General features: G+C 47.5%; 1 protein-coding gene across 3 annotated transcripts in view; it reads left to right on the top strand.

Moving 5' to 3' along the window:
• The window catches only part of CFDP1 (craniofacial development protein 1), a 115,539-nt gene extending 103,058 nt beyond the window's left edge, over positions 1-12,481 (top strand). Inside the window, exons 6-8 of one of the 3 annotated variants that reach the window (XM_036909292.2) lie at positions 4,353-4,511; positions 11,621-11,753; positions 11,982-12,481. In XM_036909292.2, coding sequence (XP_036765187.2) covers positions 4,353-4,511; positions 11,621-11,711 — 250 coding nt within the window. In that variant the 3' untranslated portion in view covers positions 11,712-11,753; positions 11,982-12,481. Of the gene's footprint in view, positions 1-4,352; positions 4,512-11,620 lie in introns of all 3 variants that reach the window. The other 2 variants (XM_057493561.1, XM_036909293.2) reach the window with 2 other exon arrangements.
• The last annotated feature ends 11,014 nt before the right edge of the window (positions 12,482-23,495 follow it).

Raw genomic sequence — 23,495 nt, 5'->3', positions numbered from 1 at the left:
TAGTGGGCATCTGGGGTTGGATAGGTCACTGGGCCAGGTGCGGTGGGATGGGAATTGGAGATAATTGCTGATTGATGAATAACTGGACAGAATATGCACAAAAGGAAAGCCTGGCAAGATTCTCTTTGACCAGGACGCCTACTGCACTCAGCCACGCTCTTATGGCATGGAAGCTGGCTGGTTTGCACAGAGGCCGCTCTTGGACAGGGTTAGTCTTTACATCGAACTTGCGGTAGTAAGAGTAGTGTGACATTCAGGAGGAGGTGTTTGAAATGCCATTGTTGCACTGAAAACATCTTGGCAGCATAGTCTGGACATGACTGAGTGTAACATTCAGAGATATCTGTGAGTGACCAAGTAAATGGGCATTTCTCTGAACTTTAGCTTGCAATAGACAAATGAGAATACTCCTAAATGAAGTTCTGTAGTCTTCTGGGGTGCAGCTCATCACACTTCAGAACCAAGACCAGAAAATCCATGGCTGGGAGAGGGGTGGAGCCTGTCAAAGCAGACTTTCTATTAGTACCTTTGCCTTTATGGCTCAGGATCTGGGAAAAAGAGAAATGTGGTTCTGTTGATCTGGTAAACTGCACTGGTTCCTGCTGACAACAGAGGGGTCTCCAGGGGATTTCTGACCCATCCCCCCACACACAAACACACAGTTTTGCAGTCAAGTGCCCATGGGAAGCCAGTGCCACTGCGCCCCCTCCTAGCTAGCCACAGCGCTTAGAGGGCAGCCGTCTGCCGCAGTGCTCTTTCTTTCTTTCACAGCATAGAGAGCCAGTGGCCCCTGCCCAAAAGCTGATGCTTTCTTGCCTGCCTTAGCTTTCCTGAAAGCCTGATTGATGAACCTCAACAGCAGGATAGGGCCAATGTCTAGTAAATCTGCCTTCCTGAAAGCTGGGATGGGTCATCACCAGGATTATGCCAGTAAAGCCCCATGTCAGGGTGGGAATAGCAAAAGCCCGCAGGGACCCCACATGCCAGGTTCCAGGAAGGAAGTCCCCGCCTCTCAGCTATGATGAGCCTCCACATGTTTTGGCTGCTACTACAAATGTGTCACTCAGTTTGATTTAGCCTCATAAAAGACAGGTAATTTTCCTTTTGAGACTATCAAATTAGGAAATCATAAACCACATTAATGACCCAATGAAGGCAGACCTGGAAGCTTTCCCCTAAAGCATAATAGCACAGGTGACATTTTGCTGATGTTTAATGGTGAACAAGGCAAAGGGAATTACGGCATTTTTTATTTTCTGGAGCTTTCTTCACTCCTGTGCAGCACTAAATAATTTTCTCATAGACTTGTCAAAGTGATTTGTTGAAAAGATGATACAATCTGAGAATACCAGCAGAGCTGAGGAGGAGGGATGGCGTACAAAGCCTGTGGTGCTCCCCAGATAAAATAGAAAGCCTGTGTTGTTGAGAGCTGGTTGATGAATACAAGTGGAAATTTCTCCCTTTAGGGTTCCCCAACTTAAAGCATTCTGAACACTTTTTATTCTATAATGGTCTGATTCTCTCCCACTAATTGGGTCTGGGGTCCAGATATTGTTGGTTTTTTCGAGTGTCCACTGTTTGCAGAACTGTATCCATGTGCCGGAGAGAGATTTGGAGACCCAGAAGTTAGGGTCCGCAGAGAGAGAGAGCGTGCACAAAGAAAATCATGTTTCTCCTAAATAGCTTATTTAGATTCTCTCACAGAAAAATCCTGGATATGGCTTTGAGTACAGGCAGTTTCTGTGGGAAGCCACCCCAGGAAGCAGGAGCGAAGGCGTGGGAAGAGTGAGACCGGGAATGAGGAGAAGCCAACACGAGAGGGTGTGCCCAAGGCCTCGAGGGCTCCCTGCCAGCAGAACTTGTGGGAAGCAGTCAGCACCGCCCAGAATTGCCTGTGTGAGGACCGGAGGCCTGGCCGTTTGGCCCCCAACTCCTGTCCCAGTGAGGGTGGCCCCAGTGGCTCGAGCTCCACCACGTGTGTAGGCAGTGCCCGTGACACAGTCAAAGGAGGCACTGCAGCCAGAAGTGGAAAGCCAGGTGTGTGCTTTTGGTGGGATGTTGTCAGCAGTGACCTTGAGCTTGCTCAGAACTGACCAGTGTGGCAGCAGCTGGAATTAGAATCCTCGGGCATCTGCTGTGGAAAGGAGCAGTGCTGTAATAGGAAACAAACTGCAAACAATAGAAACACCACTGGGAGGCATCTCATCTCAAGAATGAGAAAAGGGTCCAGAAGGCTTCCTGGAGGAAGTGACTTCTAAGTTGAGACAAGACAGATGAATGGGAGAGAGGGAGGTAGAGGTGAACTGCAGGTGCAGGACTGTGTGATTGGAGCCAAATTGCAAGTGTAGATGTGACACAAGAAGACCAGGAAAAACTCTGCAAGGTAAGGAGTGTAGGCTATTGTAAGAGTAGTAAGGCATCAGGGGAGAGACATTTAAGCAGAAAGTCATGATAAGCTTTGTGTTTTAGCAAATTCACTCAAATGACAGTATATGGAATACATGCCAGGTTGGAGCAGGTCAGTGAGGGTAGGACAAAACAGAAGTCAAGGAGACCGGCAAAGGGGTGTGGAATTACCAGGGAGAGAACATGATGATGAGAGCCGGGGCAGTGGCAGGGAGGCGGGTCAGCTGGGAAACAGCTGGAGACGTAGTAAGTTTCTGTATTCCCACCCAAGCTCTACGCCTGGAAAAATACAGTCTGTGTGTGTGTGTCTGTGCTGATGGAGAGATTGTTGTAGAGACTGAGTTACCTGGAAAGGAATTTTCAGAAGATTTGAATTGAAAGCTCATAAAGAGCTGTTTGGAAAATTCTTAACCAAATTGGGAAGTAAAATAGCTGTCAGAAAATACCTCAAGTAAATCCTCACCTTAGAGGCGAGACAGCAGTGCAGGGTGCTGGGAAGGACCTTGCCTTGTCCTGGATCTGCATTTTCTATTGGTTTGACCTTTGTTGTATCATTTAACCTCTCCGAACTTTGTTTATTTGTCCAACTCAAAATGAGGAGGAGGATGGCTGCCCAGGCTATTCTGAGTTGATCTTCGCCCCACAGTGTGTAGTGGGCTGTGACCGCAACAGGGAAGCTAACATCCGCTGACCCTCTTGCATGGAGGGAGGGGGTGGAGGGTAATTGTTCAGGCCCAAGAGTCTGTTGGTCACCCCAGGGCGGGGTTCCTGAGTGGCTAGTGAGGAGGCGTAGATCCTCAAGGCTCCTCCAGCTCTGAGGCACTGGTCCTCTTGCAGGGGCCATAGCGAGAATGAAATGAGAAAACAGCTTAGTAAGGCTTGCTGAACTCAAATTCTAGGCAAGGGAAAGGAGTCATTGTCAGTGTTATCAGTAGGTCATTCCGTGTTAGCGTAGAGTTTTTAAATGTTTTAATTCTTGCATATCCCAATAATAACTTCCAGTTTTCCTGCGTGCTGGTATAAAATTTGTTTTAGTTTCATAAAGAGACTAAAAACCATGTTCCTTCCATAGCTTCTTCCTCTAATACCACCTTCTTACTAACTAGGGCATTCTGTTCTTACTTTATCTCATACCTTTAACATTGACTGGAAACATTTGGCCTGACAAGACTTGAACTTGAGCATATGGGGTTTCTCCCACAGTCCATGATAGATCACCAGCAAGTAGAACATAGGCTGTACATTCCCTGCTTTCAGCATGAGGAGTGTTCTCCACCTCCTGGGAAAAACCGGGGTCCTGACTCACAGAAGTTGAAAGGAAACTGATCTTACAGCCCTTTTAAAATACTGTGACTTCTTGCTCATCAGTGGTGGGATCTGGTTCTCTTTCTCTTAAAAGAATTCCCTTGGGCTTTAGTGCACAAATGATGACAGTGATTCAGTGGGGTTAACATTTATTGCAAATTTACTCTGTGCCAGGTGCATTTTAAGCACTTTACAAAGAAGATACACTGCAGCCCCATGAATAAATATTCACTTGTAGGGTAGGGAACCAAGGCAGATGTGGCTAAGTAACCAGCCCAAAGTCACATGTGTACAGCTGGAATATGAAGCCAGGCACGGGATTCTACAGCCATGTCTGAATCATGCTGCACTTCTCCCTCCTTCAAGCAGAGACCTGTCACACAGAGTGTACGGAAGCCTTCAGGATTTCCTTTCCTTCAGTCCTTAGAGCTGTCAGAGATCTTAAGCAGGAAGTGTGTTCGAATTTGGTTTACGTATAGTGTCCTCCACACCAGACAGGAAGGACCCTAGGTACCAATGGGGCTCCCATTGAGATAAATAGCTCCAATCTAGGGAGCCCTGAGCCATTCAGAAAAATCATTAGCCAAGAGATGAGATGAGAGTTTTTACACACTCCATGTTTCATGTTTCGCTTTCTCTAGGTTAAAAAGATCCAGTGGCATGAGCAGCCTTCTGGGGAAGATTGGAGCCAAGAAGCAGAAGATGAGCACTCTAGAGAAGTCCAAGTTGGACTGGGAGAGCTTCAAGGAGGAAGAGGGCATTGGTGAAGAACTAGCTATCCATAATCGAGGGAAGGAGGGGTAAGAGCGGTTGAGTCAATTCCTCTGACAATCCGAAGAGCTCTGAAATAGGTTATTGCAGGCAGAGCACCCAGTTAAGCAAGCAGAAGCTTCTCCTGGTGAACCAAATAACATGAGTGCCTCAGTTCATCAGTGAAGCTCCGTTCTAATGTGGGGCAGATCCTTTCAGTGAGAAAAACACAGGTGGATGGGAGCGGGGCCTGTGAGCAGTGCTTCTCTCAAGGACATGTCTGCCAAGCTGAATTTGCTGAGTTACAGCTCCCATGATCTCTGAGTCTCCTCATTCATCACGTGCTCAGGTCTTGCTCACTGTATCAGCCTTGGCCTGAGCTGAATTATCTGGCTTTCTGAGAAGCCAGGCTAGCTTAGTGCTTCAAAAGCAGAGCCAACAGAGTGCCTAGATGTTGTTGCTTTATTCTGGGATTTTATTTGTCCGTGACATTATGGCCCAGGGTGGGGTTCACCCTGTAGGACATGCCAGCCCTCAGACAGCATCCAGGCCTTCATTTGCACCCCCTTCCTCTTCACTTTGGTCCATGAAGTATGTATTCAGGAATACAAAGAAAGAAATGGTGTTCAGTGAATACTTAGGAACCTCAGAAGGGGCTAAGGAGCAAAGTTACTACACAAGTAGGTCCACGGCTCAAGATCATCAAGCAGCCCTGGGTCACCACCCCCACCCCTCAGCAGGAAGGGCTCTCCCTGCTGCATATGGGGTGTCTCAGGCTCAACGCCTTTGCCTCTGAAATTGGGGTCATGATGCAACCCTCGGGGTAGGCATGAGGATCTCATGAGATGATGTATGCATAATACATATATGTAATGTATGTAAAGCCTTTTGCAGAGCATCTGTTGTGTAAAGGCAGGCAGTAAGTGGTAGTTATTCAGGTTATTTATAAGCTAAATTATAATAAAGACATGCTAGAGATTTATTTTGGGGGTCAGTCATATTTCTAAATTAGGCTTCATGATTATTTGAGTGAACCTGGAAGCTGATCAGTATGTTTTTAAAAATCTGTTTTTTTAATGACTTGATGAGCTTGTTTAACTATCAGACTTGTAAGTCATCCTGTTAAAGGCAGAATGCCACAGGACAGAGGTGGGAGTGCCAGCAGCATCTGGGGAAGGCCCGGGATAAATGCAGGCAGGAGTCAGGGTTACCTGGAGAAGCTTCCGTGTGCCCCGACACCCACTCCGACTCCACTCTCAGAACCCACAGCTTCTCTTCTCCATGTTTGCCTGGTGACCAAAGGCAGCAAGCGAACTACCAGTGCTCTGCACCTGATTGCTCCTCTCAGTACTGGTTATCTGGGTTAGACAATGTTCATTCTGCTCAGGTTAATAGAGGGCTAGTGACAGTAGGGTGTGGCATTGCTGAGAATAAGGGAGAATTGATCAAATGTGGGCTGGAAGAGAAATAAGATTAAAAAGAACGTCTGCCCAGTGAGGCTTTGCAGCCAGTGGAAGATCACACAGCTGGGTTAGGGACAACCAGTAGCAGGCAGCTTTTAAGCAGTCTGCTTTTCCCTCCTTCTCTGAGCCTTTTCCCTCTGGCCAGATGACTCCAGGGATCTGGTGGTGTTTTTCCAGTGCAGATCTGATGGCTACTGTTCTCTGCCTTTGCTGTTCTCACCTGCCCTCTCTCATGCCCACACTGCACCTCCATTCACTAGCCTTTCCTAGCTGCTGCTGGCAGGTTAAAGGGCCCAACCCCTAGTCCAGGGAAGGAACTGTAGCTCTGGTTCTTACCTTAGCTAAGCATGAGAATCCTTGGGGTTGTGGGAGGGGGTTCCAAAGTTCAGTAACAAGGCACCCATGTACAGAGCTGCTAAATCAAGAGCCACAGGTCTTTGTATCTTTAAATTGCTCCCCAGGTGTTTCTGATACCCAGCAAGGGTTGGGCATCACTTGTCTGTTTGGCATCAGAATTTCTAGAGATGAAAGCAAGACAACCAACCCGCTGCTGGGTGAGCCTCTCCAGCACTTACGTAACTAGAGAGCCACCTTCCAAACGGGATGCCAAGGACAGGAGGACTGCTCTTGGGAAGTATGCTGGGTGCACCGTGTTGAAGGGCAGGAAGCACAGGAACCAAACCTGTGGGGTCTGTTTGGCCACAGGCAGGTCAGTCCCCCAAATTCTCTTACACAGATGCCCACGAGAGCAGAGGCATCACCTGGGGACAGATGCTCCCAGGAATATATTGGAGAGTCTGAAGTTCACCTCTGAAACACAAGTAATCTTTGCTGAAACTTAGAGGGTGGAAAGGTCACATTTGATAACATCTCAAAAAAGCTACCTATGAGTAATGATGGCCTCAGCCATATTTATTGTGAGATTGTGTATTTTTTACAAGCACCATATTTAAATTGATCTCTTATACAGAAATTCAAATCATGAATGGTGCTAAAAAGATTCCTTTTATGCAGTCCTGATTAAAATAAGATTGGATTGAGGACAAAAAATTATGTGCTTTTTGTGTTTTGAGAATAAATCCAGTTCAGTAAGAGCTATCATGCCTTTCCCCTTGTAAAGATCTGGTAGAATTTTAAGCTAGATTGGTCAATATTGAATTATTATTGTCTAATTTTTTAAGGGCAGTTTTACTATCTTAAAATATTCACATAAGGAAACAAGGCACCTTGAGAAACAGCAGGCAGAGGATCCAATTTAAAAAGAATGTAGAAAATGAAAATATCAGATACAGATTTTAAGAGTTATGCCTACTGTGTTTAAAGAAGTAGACAACAAACTTGAAAATATTTGCAGGAAGAGGAAAGTATAAGAAGCAGCCTAGCAGATTTGAAAAAGAACCAAACAGAATTTCTAGAAATGAAAAATACAATAACCATAATTAAAAACTAAATGGATGGATTTAATAATAGGCCAGCTGAAAAGAGAATCCAAATTGGAAAACAGAATAGATCATCCAGAATATAGTTCAGAGGCACAAAAGTACTTTTCCTTTAAGCCCTGGACTCCCAGCACAAGTCAGCATTTCAGGATCCGTGTCCGCAATGTACATTCTAGGCACTGAGCTTTGCCTCCGTCTGGCCCTCTGAGCGCTCACACAGTTCACCATCCGCAAGCAGCGCGTCCCTCCAGCACTGCCCAGTAGAGGCCGGAGGGCCTAGGGGAAGGGAATGGTGCGTTGGGAAGGCGAGAACTACAGGCTTGAAGGCCATGGAGCGCAATGATTGGAAACCAGGTGTGTTCGTGATATTGGGAAGGCATGAAGGAGAGACCAGAGAAAATAATTTTCTTTCTCCAAAGAATTTATCTCCATGACCCCCAAGCGTCACTGTCAGCACCAGCAAAGCCTTGAGGTGAAATGGAAGCAATTCAGTGTAGAAGAAACTTCTTTAAAATCTCCCCCTTTCACTCTGGCCCTTGAGATGTTTCAAGTCATACGCACTTCCACGGGGTGAGGGACATATGCTTGTGTGATGTTGGGCACCTTGCTTCTTTCAGTTGCATTTCTCAGGGCAAAGAACTGCCTCTTAAGTCCATCACAGCATTTATGCGGGCCTCGGGGTACCTCCACTGCCCATTGCTGTCTGGTGTAGGGAATTGAGTTGACCCACTTTCCTCCTGTTTGTGCTTCCCTGAACGCTTGCTTGGGAACCTGAGCGCTGGCTGCTTGGCGTAGAGTAAGAACCGGCCCTGAGCACCCTCAGTGAGGGGCCTGCCTCAGTCTCCCCTGTACCTCCCTGTGCCCTTTATTTCCTGAGGGCAGGCAGATACCACATGACAGCGTGCTGCCGGGCCCTCAGAGACCCCTGGCTTCTTGGGAGGGAGACAACCATCCTTTCATTTGCCATGTGGGTTCCCGGAAGGAGATACTCACATACTCCCTGGGAGCATTTTCAACCCTTCTCTTGGCCTCTTCTTCCATTTTGTCCCTCCCTCCCCATTGGCCTGGATCTCAAGAAAACTGGGACAGAAAAAGTAATTTGAGTTGAAAGATCAAAAAGGTGTCAGAAACTGTTTTGTCTAACCTGGTTCTGAAAGGAAAATCCCTTAGGCTTTGATGCTATTCGTATATTTTATTATTGAAAATGAAGAGCAGCTGCATCTCAAACAGGCCATGTAAAGCAGTAGTGGCAGGGAGGGCTGATGCCCCCCACGGCCACTCCCGGCCTCCCATTGAACTGGGCTGAATCAGGTGGGGTCCTCCAGAGGTCTGGGCACAGGCCAGAAAGGCAGCATTGCACTTAGCTGGTGGTTCTGTCCTGGGACTGCAACCCACTTAACATGCCTGAGAACTTCCTGGGGTGCTGTTTAAGTAGGCCTTCCACTCTGGCCACCTTGGAGGAGGCAGCCTCCCCACAAGTCCCTCCTCTTCCTGAAGCGTTTGGTTTCTTGATCCCTATTCCAGGTTCTGAGGCTTTTAGTGATACAGGCAAGTCAGAAACGGGAAGCAAGAACACCATCATAGCTTCTTTTGGTTTTATTGTTCACAAAGCAGTTCTACAGTTCCATTGTATTGCCAGAGGGGTGTTCTAATTGTTATTCCTGCTTTACAGTGAAGTAAAAGAAGGCATAGAATATTAGGTATCTTGCCCAAAGTCACACAGATAATAAATGCTGGAGCCACTCTAACACTCGTGCCTTTTCTATCGCTAAGGGGTGTGGGTGTCCGTGTAGTAAACCAAAGTCATAAGGATCCTGTTGGCAGCTGCAGATGGCTGAGAATGGAGCATGAAGTGCCAAACCTGCCTTGATGGCCTTTGTCTGAGTCACCCCTGAGATTCAGTTGCATTCTGCACATGTGCCCCTCTTTGCTGCCTGAGGCCTTCCCTGAACCGGGATCCTGCCTGCACTTCCCTGTTCAGCACCCAGCCTGGCTCTGCTCTTGGAAGTCTCAAGGTCAGCCGGACCCAGCACAGCTTCCAGGAACCTACAAGGCCATTATTAATGCTCAGTGAGCATCCTAATTGAAGTATCACTTCCTCTTTCTTCCCCTGGCTGGCCCGCTCTGACAGGTAGCACTGGGTGATGGCTCTTTTGAAACATACCCTAAATTCCTCCTAAGCCACAGTTCACCCCTTTGTTTCTGCAGGACCTTTGCCGGGCAGTTAAAGCACATTGCTGTCAACACACAGATGCGTGTTGGAATCCTCACCTAGCATGCTTAGGTGGGGAGGGATGGTGGTGTCGTTTGCTGAAGCCCTTCAGTCGAGTTTGATTAACAGCCCAACGGTCACAGGTTGCTGGGTGATAGATGGAAGGGGAGTTTGTTCTGTCATGTGTCTACTTCCCCATCACAGTCTCCCCTGTTTCCCTCTTTATCAAAAGGGGTCCACAGTGTCTGTGGCTCCCCATGAGCCACAGGGAATCCAAAATGCAGATGTGACCAGGCATCCCGTATGTCACTTGCTAAATCTGACAACTTGGCCCTCAGGATATATGTCAGACCTAGAGCAGGCGCACATTTTATTCCCAGCCGTTTTGACCCCCTGTTGGTTTTGATACAGCAGCATTAGTTCCTGACTGGGGACCAGATGGTGGCTACTAGTCGCTGCTAACACACATCAGGAGAACTGATTGCCCCCCTTGATCTATCGTCTTCAGGATCCTGGTGGAAGCCGGCCTCCCAAAATGATGGTGACAACATTAGCTGCCATTTTATTAAGCACCTGCTCTGTGCTAGGCATTTACATATACACTATTTCACTGAACAGCCCTTCAGAGTAGGGAAGTTGGGGGTTTTTTTGGCTGAGTAGGAAACAGAACTGGCAGGTTTACATGGCTTACCCAGAGTCACACGGCCAGCCAGTGGCAGAGCAGTGTTCAAACTCAGCTGCCACCCAGTCTGTGGTAAGGTATAGGGCTGGTAGCCTCAGGCTTAGGTGGCTGGAAAGCAGGTGGGATGGACTGCATTTCCCAGAGTGCTGTGGGAGGGAAATCGAGACCCTGAGCGCAGCAAAGGAACACAGGCTCCTGGTCCTGGTAACATTCTCACCGTAAATGTAATGACCTTGTAATGACAGATGCACATTTTCCACAATGCAACAGAAGAAAAATTAGTGCAGAGATTCAATTATGTCTCCCATTTTCAATGGCAGTTTTCCTCTCTCAATAGATTAATTAGCAGCAGAGATCCCCTCCCCCCAGGCGAATCGCAGCACACTTTAGGGCGAGAAGGTGCATTAAAATGCAGCTGTGTCTCATTAAGCAGCCAGCCTGGCTCCTCTCCTTGCTCCTCGCCCGCCTGCCGCTTCAGCCATGTGCTTCCCTGTCCTAGGCAGGCTCATCTGGGAACCTGGCCCCAGATGAGGGAGCAGAGCACTGACCTTTTACGGGGCCTCTGTTTGTGGACTTGGGAGGCAGAGGTGCTTGCTTGCATTCCCTTACATAAATTTAGGGCAAGGCCTCTCTGTCATCCTAGGAGAGGCAACCTGCCCCGTTAAGGGGAGGACAAAGAGGCGAGCAGTTCTCATGGCAAGGAAAAGCTGAGGGCAGAGAAGTGCCTTCAAAAGAGTGCTTCTCTCAGCTCAGCTCAGTCCCCTTCACTGCAGCCCTATTTTTTCCATTTTGGGTTGCATCTCTGCAGGGTGCATAGCTTCCTATCCCCCACCAACTCAGCACACCACGAAGACTGAGAAGTATGGCACTGCTGTTTTGATGTTGAGAAAAATGAGGCTCAGTGATGTTCAGTCCTTGACCAGGGAGGCCTGGCTAACGTGTAGTGGAGGAGGCTCTGAACCTGTGCTTAACTAATAAGCCCATGTTCTTCTTTCCTTAAAACCCTTACATGTTACAAATTTGCAACATGTTACAAATGTTACAAAATTGCAACATTTTCCAGCCACCAAGCCTCAGTTTACTTTCCCTTTGATAAATTGTTGCTTTCTCCTTTTCCCTTTATTTCATTCACATCTGAACCAGAAACATCTTAGTTAGACCAGATGTGAGTGGTTTGAATGTTACTGGAAGTCCTGGGTGGTCGGTCACTGGGCACCAACTGTGGCCCTCTGTTTGCATTTGCTGTGACACAGCGATCCCGCTGGCCCAGAGGAGCAGCTCACCTGGGGGGACAGGACAGTGCAGGGGAGGTGTATCCTCTTACTGGATTCTGCTGATGAGTGTCTTTTTCATTTCCTTCTAGGTATATTGAACGAAAGGCTTTTCTAGACCGAGTGGATCACAGGCAGTTTGAAATTGAGCGAGATCTCAGGCTGAGCAAAATGAAACCCTGATGTTATGGGGGAAATCAATAGCAGCTTAATCCTGTTGACAATGTGAGTTTATGGTGCATCTGTGAAATGTTTCCACTGTTTCACATCAGCGGTTTCCCCGCAAGGTCTTCTTTTTTACATTGAATTTCTGTCTTTGTATCTTGATCTCACATGGTCTCATTCATTTTACCTTTAAAACTTTGTCCTTAAAATTTTTTTTAAATAAAAGTTGGTCCTATGACAAGCTGTTGAAGGTGACACTACTCGCCTTCCCTTTATTCTGTTGCAAAGTCCTCCAGGCCAAGCCAGAACATTCCAGGCCTGTCTGGGCTGGTCACAGTGAAGAGGGCTGACTGGCCGGATGTGAATTTCTGGGCCGCAGGCTCGTTCTGAAGTCATCCTTGCGGAGACCAGGGAAAGAGGCACGCTGGTGTTGGCGGGGCGCCAAGTCCCCGGGCAGCTCAGGTCTTGGTTCCGCTCCTGCATCTCTGCCGGTCTTTTTCTCTCTCCTGAGTGGGATTTTATGCCTATTTACTGGTATAAGGTAAGGCTGAAAATAAGACTAAGGCTATATTATTGCTGAATTAAGGATTTTTTTTCCTTTAGCCTTTTTTTCTTTCCAAAGGTAAAGTCAAAATAATTCCCACCTCACTCAAAATAATTTCCACCTTAATAATTCTTTAATTGTTTTGGTTTGTCAAAGAAGACTGTGAAGGACTCTCTTTTTTATAGTCCTTAGGAAAATGTAAATTCCAAACGTCATGTTAATAAAGCAGTAAACCCACAGCCTACTCTTGTGTGTGTGTCTGTGTGTGTGTCCTGAGTAACATGGACAGGTTTCGGGGAGTGAAGGGACCCAAAGACTGGGATCCAGTTCCTGCCTCGACGTCTACCAGCTACATGACCTTGACCTCAGCACAGCTTTCTGAGTCTACATGGCATGAGTAACACCGGGACCTCATTGAGTTGAGATGAGCTAATGACACACCTGAGGTGTATACGGGTGGGCTCTGTCCTCAAATATGGTCAGAGGCTCACAGCAACCACACGTGGTTATGGGCTGTGGACCTTATTTCTCAGAAAGGAAGTTTGCAGGCTACATTTGGACATATCTGTTCATAGGTACTCTGTTCAAGGATTCTAGAAGTGGTAATACAGGCTTAAGGCCAGCATCAGTACAGGTGGCCTGTGAGGTGTCAGTTCCCGTCCTTCACAAGGACATGGGGCTACCATGAAAGTCCTCCGATCTAACTCTAGCCAGTGCCACAGAAGCCAGCAGCCGCGACCGAGAGGCAGACCCCGCCATGTCACATCTTCTCGTGCACTGTCCGCTGTTCACTGCGGTGCCTTCTCCTAACTTTCCCGGAGGTCTGAGCATCGCCAGCGCTCACTTCCCTCCACACAGTCCATCTCAGCTGCTGTCCCAGCAACAGCGTGTGAGCTGGCTCCTCTCCAATCTGGACTCGACAGAATTAAGGGTGCTGAGCTCATTGCAAGTTAGGGCTTTTCTTTTTAGCAACTCTTCACACCTTTGAAGCCTATGAGATTAAGACAGAAGCTGCAAGCGCATTCTGGGTTCTTCCCTTTGCCTGAAGGCATGGTGGGAGAATCAGACATGGCAGCGAGGGCCCTGCTGGTGGCTTGGCCCTGTCAGTTCGGCTCGTGATGCAGCCCTTGCAAAGGTGTTCCCCGTCTACTCCCTGTGTGATGGAGGTTGCAACTCTGCAGAAGGGCTGGTTCCTTTCTGCTTTCCTTGATTTGGCGAGTCCTTTCCCAGATGGGCTGCATACATCTGATCTCCACTCAGACTTTTTGCACATCTGTGAGCCTTTGGAAAAACTTCTGGCCCCTTTTGGCAGAATTTTGTGGCTTGTCAGGGGATTCGTAGCTATTTGCACCATTCTTTTAAAGATGCCCTCTCTGTCAACTTTGTAGATCCTTTCTCTGGTGTTCCCAGACTTCCACACAACTATTTCATTTGCTTTGATTTCAGCTGCCTCTCTCTTACTCTACATGTAACCCCATAAAGAGCCACCTGTATTGAACTAAGTTCATCTTACTCACGAGTGCGTTCCTCTGGCTAGTGCACGAGCACGTGTGGTACGAATGCACAGGCATCATCATCTTCAAGGAGACTTTCAAAGCAGGCTCTTCTTTGTCTCATTGGCCATGGCTGGGTCACCTGACTGTCCCCAGCTTTTGGCAAGGCTGAAAAAGCCTCTGTCAAGGAAGACAGGCAAAAGGGGGCAGTGGAATTAGGGACACATGGTAGGTCAGCCAACCAGTGGTACCCTGGTACCCAGCACACTTAGTTCTTTGTAGTAAACCAACGAGCTTTTCTCCGTTTTGTCTTTAAAATTGTCCCAGAGGACTGGGGGTCTTGAAGATGAAACACAATGGGCCATGTGTTGGTAATTGTTGAAGCTGGGTAAGGAATACATCAAGTTCTTACACTATTGTCTCTGCCTTTATGTAGATTTGAATATTCATAGTAAATTGTTTAAGCTGTCATACTGTTGGAATGAAGAACAGAGCTGCATATGAGGAAGCACTTGAAGTGCTCCAGCCCTTCCAGGACAGAGCCGGGGGTCTCCCGGAGCCAGTACAATGGCCAGGAACGTAGTGGCGGACCTCTGGTCTAGGAGAAGGTGTGCTCCCGCCTCTCAAGATCCTGTACTTGTTTGACAGCTTGGAAACCAGGCTGCAGATTCGGTGTCATCTCATCTCGCAGACGGAAGCACCTCTTCTGTGTCCTATGTGTGCTCTTTTCGGTTGTAGGTCAATTCCAAGGGGCACTGAAACCGGCCAGCAAGACGGGTGCTTGAGCACCAGCAGCTCCCTCCAGATGAGCGGCTGTTTCTTGTAGGTGTCAACCAGGCCCCAGGATATGGGTCCCCTCAGCCCCACCTGCCCATCTGCCTGCCGCCAAGCAGAGGACGAAGGCCCAAGAGAGAGGATGAGGGAAATGGCACAGCCACTAGGAAGCAGGCCTGCATGATTCAGCGAGTGGGGAAATCTGCAGGGTGATAGGTAGTTTCTATGGGGCACGTGAGGCAGACGTGGAGCACTGCTGGGCTCCTCCTCTTGGTGTCTGTGCTCCATCTCTGCCCTTGGCAGGACCTGCCTTCTCAGCCAGCATGGCCTCCTGTCCCGACCTCACCCTGCCTCCAAGGACTGAGCTGCCTCGGTGAACACCGGGCCTTTCTCCATAGGCCCGCTGAGGCCAGGTTCGGTAGTGGGCTGATTGAGGTGGCTCCACCTTCAGTCAGGAATCACCTTTTTCATCAGTCTTGTCTGAGCCATGACAGATGCCATCTGGCCCACATTTTTAAGAATGAATGGGTAATATTTTACCTAGCTCTTCATATCCACATTTAGTGAAAATGAACTGCCAAACTCTCAAAGGAAAAGATGTCCCTTTATGCAAGAGGCAGGAATTGTCAAGGAAAAATGTTTGCAGGAAGCGGGGAGTGGAAAGACTGAATCAGTACTGAAAGCAGGTGGGCAGGCCCTTGCCGGGCACCAGGCACCTCCCTCTCTGCAGAGGGAAGACAGAGCAGAGCCCACAGCCACTTCTGGCTGGTCTGCGGAGCCCAGAGAAGCCCTGAGAGCTGTTTCCCACCTCGCTCTTGCCGTCACTCTTTGTCCTCTCCTTGTCCCAGATGGATGTGTCGGATTTCCAGGGCATCTGGTACCTTCCTTTAAAAACTGCCCTAAAACTGCATAAGGTCAAAGAATAAAACAAGCTGCTTTGGTGTTCTGCTCACCTATTTCCTGAGGAACATGGTGCTCCAATTAGAAGCTCTGCATAGGGTCTCTAGAGAGAAGGGGTGCATTAAGAACAAAGTCTTAAGTGAACTGAACCCAGAGCGAATGAGGAGATGCTGAGCTGAGCCCCGACAGCGCTGAGCCCCGAACCCGAGCCCACTGGCTGGGCCGCCCTGGAAAGAGTGCAGCCGTGGTTCTCTGGGCCCAGGCTCTGCAGGTGCACTGCCTCATGGCAGCTGTGGAACAGGCGGCATGTGACGTGTGACGGGGTGTGGTTAGTGTGGCCTGGGGTGGTGAGGTGGGTGGCATGGCAGGTGGAAAGGACTAGAACCAACTCCCGAGGGTGCCGTCTTCAGCCCGTTATTTAGGTGGCATGTGGCTAAGAGGCCGTGACTCTTCTAATGACCAACATACAGAAGTGAACAAATAGGAATGGGGATGAGAAGGTGGGCTCCCAGGGAAGGTGCAGAAGCTCTTAGCTTCATCACCGAGTGACGTGGCCCCAGGCTGGCTGCTTCCTCACTTGTCTTCTCCTCAGATCCTCTCCTTACTTTTCAGAAGAGGAAACGTGCCAGAGGGCAAGCGCCAAACCTCTGGTGCTCACACCCACATCTTAAGCCCAGAGCACAACTGGGCCGGTATGCAGGCAAGATTAGACAGCCCACCTCACTTCTGGATCCCAACTCTGTATTGGCGGATTCATGTTGGAAAGGCAAGACTTGAGTACAAGGGGGCAGGAGAACCAAAGGTGAGCAGAGGCGTGCAGAAGAGAAGAGCATCTGGCACGCCCCATGCCCAAAGTTCATGTCAGAAGTGCACCAAAGGTGTGGGCAGACGCTTCAGCCTCCAAGCCGGTGTGGGCATCGGGGCAGCATCTGACACTGCAGGGAGGAGTGTGCCACCTCCCCTAGACACCCTCAGGCCTTGTTCAGACAGATGCCACTCTTACGCAAGTTCTCCAGAACCAGGAGTCTGTGCTAAGCAGGGTAGGCAGCACTGCCCTCTCTCCTGGGGTGCTGCCTGCCCAGATGACAGCACCTCAGAGCACCCACCTTCTCAAATGCCACTTGCCCCACAACTTCTTTCCCTGGACTTACAGGTGTGCCCAGGGCTCCTGCCTCTGACTCCCGTGCAAAACCTTTCTTTTTTCCCGTAGCTTCTTTTTCATCCCCTCCTAGGGCAACTTAGATCCAAAAATACTGTCAGATTCAGTCTTTGTGCACAGGCAAGTTGATCACAACAAGGAAAGTGGGATGTGAGAGTCCAGAAGATTCCACCCTGGTTCCCTGCAGCCTAGAATAGCCCTACCACAGAGACCGGCCCTTCAGGGACTCCTCTGCATGGTCTGCCAGCACAGGCATGCTCTGCGAGCTTGCATTAGGATCTCAGAAAGCTGATGGGGTAGACCGGTCTTAGCCCAAGAAAGGTCCTAGGTGGCTAGGTTGAGGAGGGCACGGGGAGAAATTAATGTAAGGAGAGCACTGATGAGTCAGACACGTCGGGGGTGGCAGCCTGCCTCTAACTGTGAATCCTTCCAGGTTGAGTCCCTCTTTGTTGGAGATACCTTGTTTGCAAAAGTTTGCTGAGAATGGTTAATAATCCTGCTCTGCCTACCTCACAACATTTCATTAAATGATATACACTACCAAGTGTTAAGTTACTATAATTAAATTGTACACCTGGCTCCCAGCTCCCCAAGACAGCCAAGCTTATGTGAGTATAAATTGGCACCAATCTCAAGAACATTTTGTCGCTGTCGTAAATCTGGAGCTGCACCTGGCCCATGACACAGCAGCTGTGCTCTTCGGTTAACATCCTGGAGGAGCACCAGCATGTGCACCCGGAGACAGGCGTATCAGTGATCAGAAAAACCTGGAAGCCACCCAGTGCCCATCAGGAGAAAGGACCAGTCGTGAAATAGTCACAGTGGAATGTGGTAGTGGTGAAACAATGAGCCAGGCTCCATGCATCACCGCAGATGAACCTCATAAGCAGCACATGCAAAAAGCAAGTTGCAAAAAACCTGACCTATGGCCCCAGTTCCACAAATTGAAAAACAAATATAGAGGTGATAGTTGCACCCAACATTGTGAGTGCATTAAATGCCACTGAATTGTACATCTCAAAATGGTTAAATTTTGTTACGTGAATCTCTAGTGGTTACCTCATAGGATAGGGAAGGTTGTATGAGCAGAGAACTAAAAAGAACTTTGTTTACAGATGTGATTTTTGTATCTTGAAGGTGGGGACACAGGTATTTCTTACATTGTTCGTTATACCTTTTTTTTTAGCCAAAACATTTCAAGATAATTTTTTTAAAAAGACAAGCATTCATTTCAGTTGCATCCCCTCTGGCAGTTTCCTCCAGAGAGAGGTCCCAGGGAGGACAGTGCAGGGATGGGGGTTGCCATGGAGATGAGCTTGCTGGGTGTCAAGGAGCTCTCCACATCCCATTCTGGGCTAGCAGGCATTCCAGAATGATCCTCACTAGTGCCTCCTGGAACATTGTCCAGGAGATGAGTGACTCACAGGTGAACTACCATGTGCCTCCCACACCCCTTTCTCTGAAAAGCAGGGTGGGTGGCGGGGGAAGCTAAAGTCTGCCAGGCCATGTGACCCCTCCCAGCAGAGCTGATGGTGTGAAGCCTGCTGAATCAGCCTTCCCTTTGCCCACACAGTCTTGACAGATGCACAGAGACAGGACATGCACAGGCCATATGGTAGAAAGATGCTGGAGCAGGCCTCCACTTGTTAGATACAAATAAATGGTTCCTGACCTGGATAAATGAGCTTGAAATTTGAAGACACCACAATGAATTACAGTCAATGTCTGGATTTTCTAGTGGGTTTTTGGAGGAGCTGCCCATCTTCAAACTCTGTCCAGTGTCCTGAGCTGTCCGCAGGACCCTTGAGCCACAGCTGTGACATGAGACTTCTCTGGGTGCCCTGTTGGGGGAGGTGTGGCCACCTCCTCGGTGTGGAGGTGTGTCATGGACCCTGCGGCTCTGCTCCCTGCAGTGGCGGGCAGGAGGCCATCCTCTTCGACTAGCCCCACTAATCTGTTAATGATTTAATGCCTTACTTCTTCCATCTACACCTTGGCTTTGTAACCTGATCCTGCCTGCATTTGAGGCACCCTGACTGAGAAATGGGATATTTTTTTAAGTCTGGAAGCTCTTTGGGTGCCTGAGGGTGCGGTCTGGGGCAGGGTGGACCCTCTCTGTCCCAGATGCTCCATAGGATCGCCTCACCTTTACTGTCTCCTCTAGCTGGTTCTCAGCATTCTGTTACAGCCTTGCCTTTGAACTCCATTATGGGGCCTTTGAACTTGAGGCCAGCGGTCCGGAGACACAAGGGACAGGCACCCGTGCATCACCCTATCGCCCTCCCCAGCCCTCCTGCACCAGTGTCTGGGTGTGACCTGTGTGTGCCTTGAGACTGCTGTAGACAGCCGAGGCCAGAAACGATGAGAATGAGCATCCTGGCCAGGGCCTCTTTTGTCTTTGTGATGCAAGTGGTGTTTTCCAGAAAACTGCAAATACCCCATGTGGTATATATAGTAAAAAATAAAGATTGGGGAGACGGGAAGATGGCGGCGTGAGTAGAGCAGCGGAAATCTCCTCCCAAAACAACATATATCTATGAAAATATAACAAAGACAACCCTTCCTAGAATAAAGACCAGAGGACACAGGACAATATCCAGACCACATCCGCACCTGAGAGAACCCAGCGCCTCGCGAAGGGGGTAAGATACAAGCCCCGGCCCCGCGGGAGCCGAGCGCCCCTCCCCCCTGCTCCCGGCGGGAGAAGAATAGGCAGAGCGGGAGGGAGACGGAGCCCAGGACTGCCGAACATCCAGCCCCAGCCATCCGGGCCAGAGTGCAGACACAGTACGTGCCCAGGGGGCCCTGGATGCTAGGGAAACAGGGCAGCAAGAACAGTGAGTGGGCACCGGAGGCCGGGTGTCGGAGGACATAAGAAAAGGGCGTGACTTTTTTTTTTTTTTTTTTTTTTGCTTTTTTGCTGTTTTGTCTTGGCGAGCGCTTTTTGGAAGTCTTAAAGGGATAGGGACCCCAATACTAGGGAAACAGGGCAGAAAGACGGGTGAGCAGAGGCCTGAGGCTGGCACCGGAGAATAAAGAAAAACGAGCGGCCACCTTTTTTTTTTTTTTTTTTTTAATTAAAAAAAAATTTTTTTTTTTTGTGGTCGTTTTGTTTTGGCGGGTGCTTATTGGAAGTCTTAAAGGGGCAGGGCGGGTCACTTAATCCAGAGGTAGGGAATCCGGGATCTCTGGGCACCCTAACCCCTGGGCTGCAGGGAGCAGGGAGGCCCCTTACGGAGATAAATAGCCTCCCAGCAGCTCCTGCTCCAACGCGACTCCTCCACTTTGGAGCAGCTGCCCGAGCCAGGCCACGCCCACAGCAACAGCGGAGATTAACTCCGTAGCAGCCGGGCAGGAAGCAGAAACCCTGTCTGCGCGCAGCTGCGCAGCACAAGCCACTAGAGGCCGCTGTTCTCCCAGGAGAGGAGGGCCACAAACCAACAAGAAAGGAAGTCCTTCCAGTCGTCCCAGTTCTGCAGACTATTCCTATCACCATGAAAAGGCAAAGCTACAGGCAGACAAAGATCACAGAGACAACACCAGAGAAGGAGACAGACCTAACCAGTCTTCCTGAAAAAGAATTCAAAATAAGAATCATAAACATGCTGACAGAGATGCAGAGAAATACGCAAGAGAAATGGGATGAAGTCCAGAAGGAGATCACAGATGCCAGAAAGGAGATCGCAGAAATGAAACAAACTCTGGAAGGGTTTATAAGCAGAATGGATAGAATGCAAGAGGCCATTGATGGAATTGAAATCAGAGAACAGGAACGCATAGAAGCTGACATAGAGAGAGACAAAAGGATCTCCAGGAATGAAACAATATTAAGAGAACTGTGTGACCAATCCAAAAGGAGCAATATCCGTATTATAGGGGTCCCAGAAGAAGAAGAGAGAGGAAAAGAGATGGAAAATATCTTAGAAGAAATAATTGCTGAAAACTTCCCCACACTGGGGGAGGAAGTAATCGAACAGACCACGGAAATACACAGAACCCCCAACAGAAAGGATCCAAGAAGGGCAACACCAAGACACATAATAATTAAAATGGCAAAGATCAAGGACAAGGAAAGAGTGTTAAAGGCAGCTAGAGAGAAAAAGGTCACCTATAAAGGGAAACCCATCAGGCTAACGTCAGATTTCTCAACAGAAACCCTACAGGCCAGAAGAGAATGGCATGATATATTTAATACAATGAAACAGAAGGGCCTTGAACCAAGGATACTGTATCCAGCACGACTATCATTCAAATATGACGGTGGGATTACACAATTCCCAGGCAAACAAAAGCTGAGGGAATTTGCTTTCCACAAACCACCTCTACAGAACATCTTACAGGGACTGCTCTAGATGGGAGCACTCCTAGAAAGAGCACAGCACAAAACACCCAACATATGAAGAATCGAGGAGGAGGAACAAGAAGGGAGAGAAGAAAAGAATCTCCAGACAGTGTATATAACAGCTCAATAAGCGAGCTAAGTTAGGCAGTAAGATACTAAAGAGGCTAACCTTGAACCTTTGGTAACCACGAATTTAAAGCCTGCAATGGCAATAAGTACATATCTTTCAATAGTCACCCTAAATGTTAATGAGTTGAATGCACCAATCAAAAGACACAGAGTAACAGAATGGATAAAAAAGCAAGACCCATCTATATGCTGCTTACAAGAAACTCACCTCAAACCCAAAGACATGTACAGACTAAAAGTCAAGGGATGGAAAAACATATTTCAAGCAAACAACAGTGAGAAGAAAGCAGGGGTTGCAGTACTAATATCAGACAAAATAGACTTCAAAACAAAGAAAGTAACAAGAGATAAAGAAGGACACTACATAATGATAAAGGGCTCAGTCAAACAAGAGGATATAACCATTCTAAATATATATGGGCCCAACACAGGAGCACCAGCATATGTGAAACAAATACTAACAGAACTAAAGGGGGATATAGACTGCAATGCATTCATTCTAGGAGACTTCAACACACCACTCACCCCAAAGGATAGATCCACTGGGCAGAAAATAAGTAAGGACACGGAAGCACTGAACAACACAGTAGAGCAGATGGAGCTAATAGACATCTATAGAACTCTACATCCAAAAGCAGCGGGATATACATTCTTCTCAAGTGCACATGGAACATTCTCCAGAATAGACCACATACTAGGCCACAAAAAGAGCCTCAGAAAGTTCCAAAAGATTGAAATCCTACCAACCAACTTTTCAGACCACAAAGGCATAAAACTAGAAATAAACTGTACAAAGAAAGCAAAGAGGCTCACAAACACATGGAGGCTTAACAACACGCTCCTAAATAATCAATGGATCAATGACCAAATCAAAATGGAGATCAAGCAATATATGGAAACAAATGACAACAACAACACTAAGCCCCAACTTCTGTGGGACACAGCAAAAGCAGTCTTAAGAGGAAAGTATATAGCAATCCAAGCATATTTAAAAAAGGAAGAGCAATCCCAAATGAATGGTCTAATGTCACAATTATCAAAATTGAAAAAAGAAGAACAGATGAGGCCTAAGGTCAGCAGAAGGAGGGACATAATAAAGATCAGAGAAGAAATAAATAAAATTGAGAAGAATAAAACAATAGCAAAAATCAATGAAACCAACAGCTGGTTCTTCGAGAAAATAAACAAAATAGATAAGCCTCTAGCCAGACTTATTAAGAAGAAAAGAGAGTCAACACAAATCAACAGTATCAGAAACGAGAAAGGAGAAATCACGACGGACCCCACAGAAATACAAAGAATTATTAGAGAATACTATGAAAACCTATATGCTAACAAGCTGGGAAACCTAGGAGAAATGGAAAACTTCCTAGAAAAATACAACCTTCCAAGATTGACCCAGGAAGAAACAGAAAATCTAAACAGACCAATTACCAGCAACGAAATAGAAGCGGTAATAAAAAAACTACCAAAGAACAAAACCCCCGGGCCAGATGGATTTACCTCGGAATTTTATCAGACATACAGGGAAGACATAATACCCATTCTCCTTAGAGTTTTCAAAGAAATAGAAGAGGAGGGGATACTCCCAATCTCATTCTATGAAGCTAACATCACCCTAATACCAAAACCAGGCAAAGACCCCACCAAAAAAGAAAACTACAGACCAATATCCCTGATGAACGTAGATGCAAAAATACTCAACAAAATATTAGCAAACCGAATTCAAAAATACATCAAAAGGATCATACACCATGACCAAGTGGGATTCATCCCAGGGATGCAAGGATGGTACAACATTCGAAAGTCCATCAACATCATCCACCACATCAACAAAAAGAAGGACAAAAACCACATGATCATCTCCATAGATGCTGAAAAAGCATTTGACAAAGTTCAACAGCCATTCATGATAAAAACTCTCAGCAAAATGGGAATAGAGGGCAAGTACCTCAACATAATAAAGGCCATCTATGATAAACCCACAGCCAACATTATATTGAACAGCGAGAAGCTGAAAGCATTTCCTCTGAGATCGGGAACTAGACAGGGATGCCCACTCTCTCCACTGTTATTTAACATAGTACTGGAGGTCCTAGCCACGGCAGTCAGACAAAATAAAGAAATACAAGGAATCCAGATTGGTAAAGAAGAAGTTAAACTGTCACTATTTGCAGATGACATGATACTGTACATAAAAAACCCTAAAGACTCCACCCCAAAACTACTAGAACTGATATAGGAATACAGCAAAGTTGCAGTATACAAAATCAACACACAGAAATCTGTGGCTTTCCTATATACTAACAATGAACCAACAGAAAGAGAAATCAGGAAAACAACTCCATTCACAATTGCATCAAAAAAAATAAAATACCTAGGAATAAACCTAACCAAAGAAGTGAAAGACTTATACTCTGAAAACTACAAGTCACTCTTAAGAGAAATTAAAGGGGACACT

This window comes from Manis pentadactyla, chromosome 15, assembly GCF_030020395.1.
Source record: "Manis pentadactyla isolate mManPen7 chromosome 15, mManPen7.hap1, whole genome shotgun sequence".
Lineage (NCBI taxonomy): Eukaryota > Metazoa > Chordata > Mammalia > Pholidota > Manidae > Manis > Manis pentadactyla.
The sequence above is the reverse complement of the archived record's forward strand: the minus strand, read 5'-3'. Positions and strand labels throughout refer to the sequence as shown.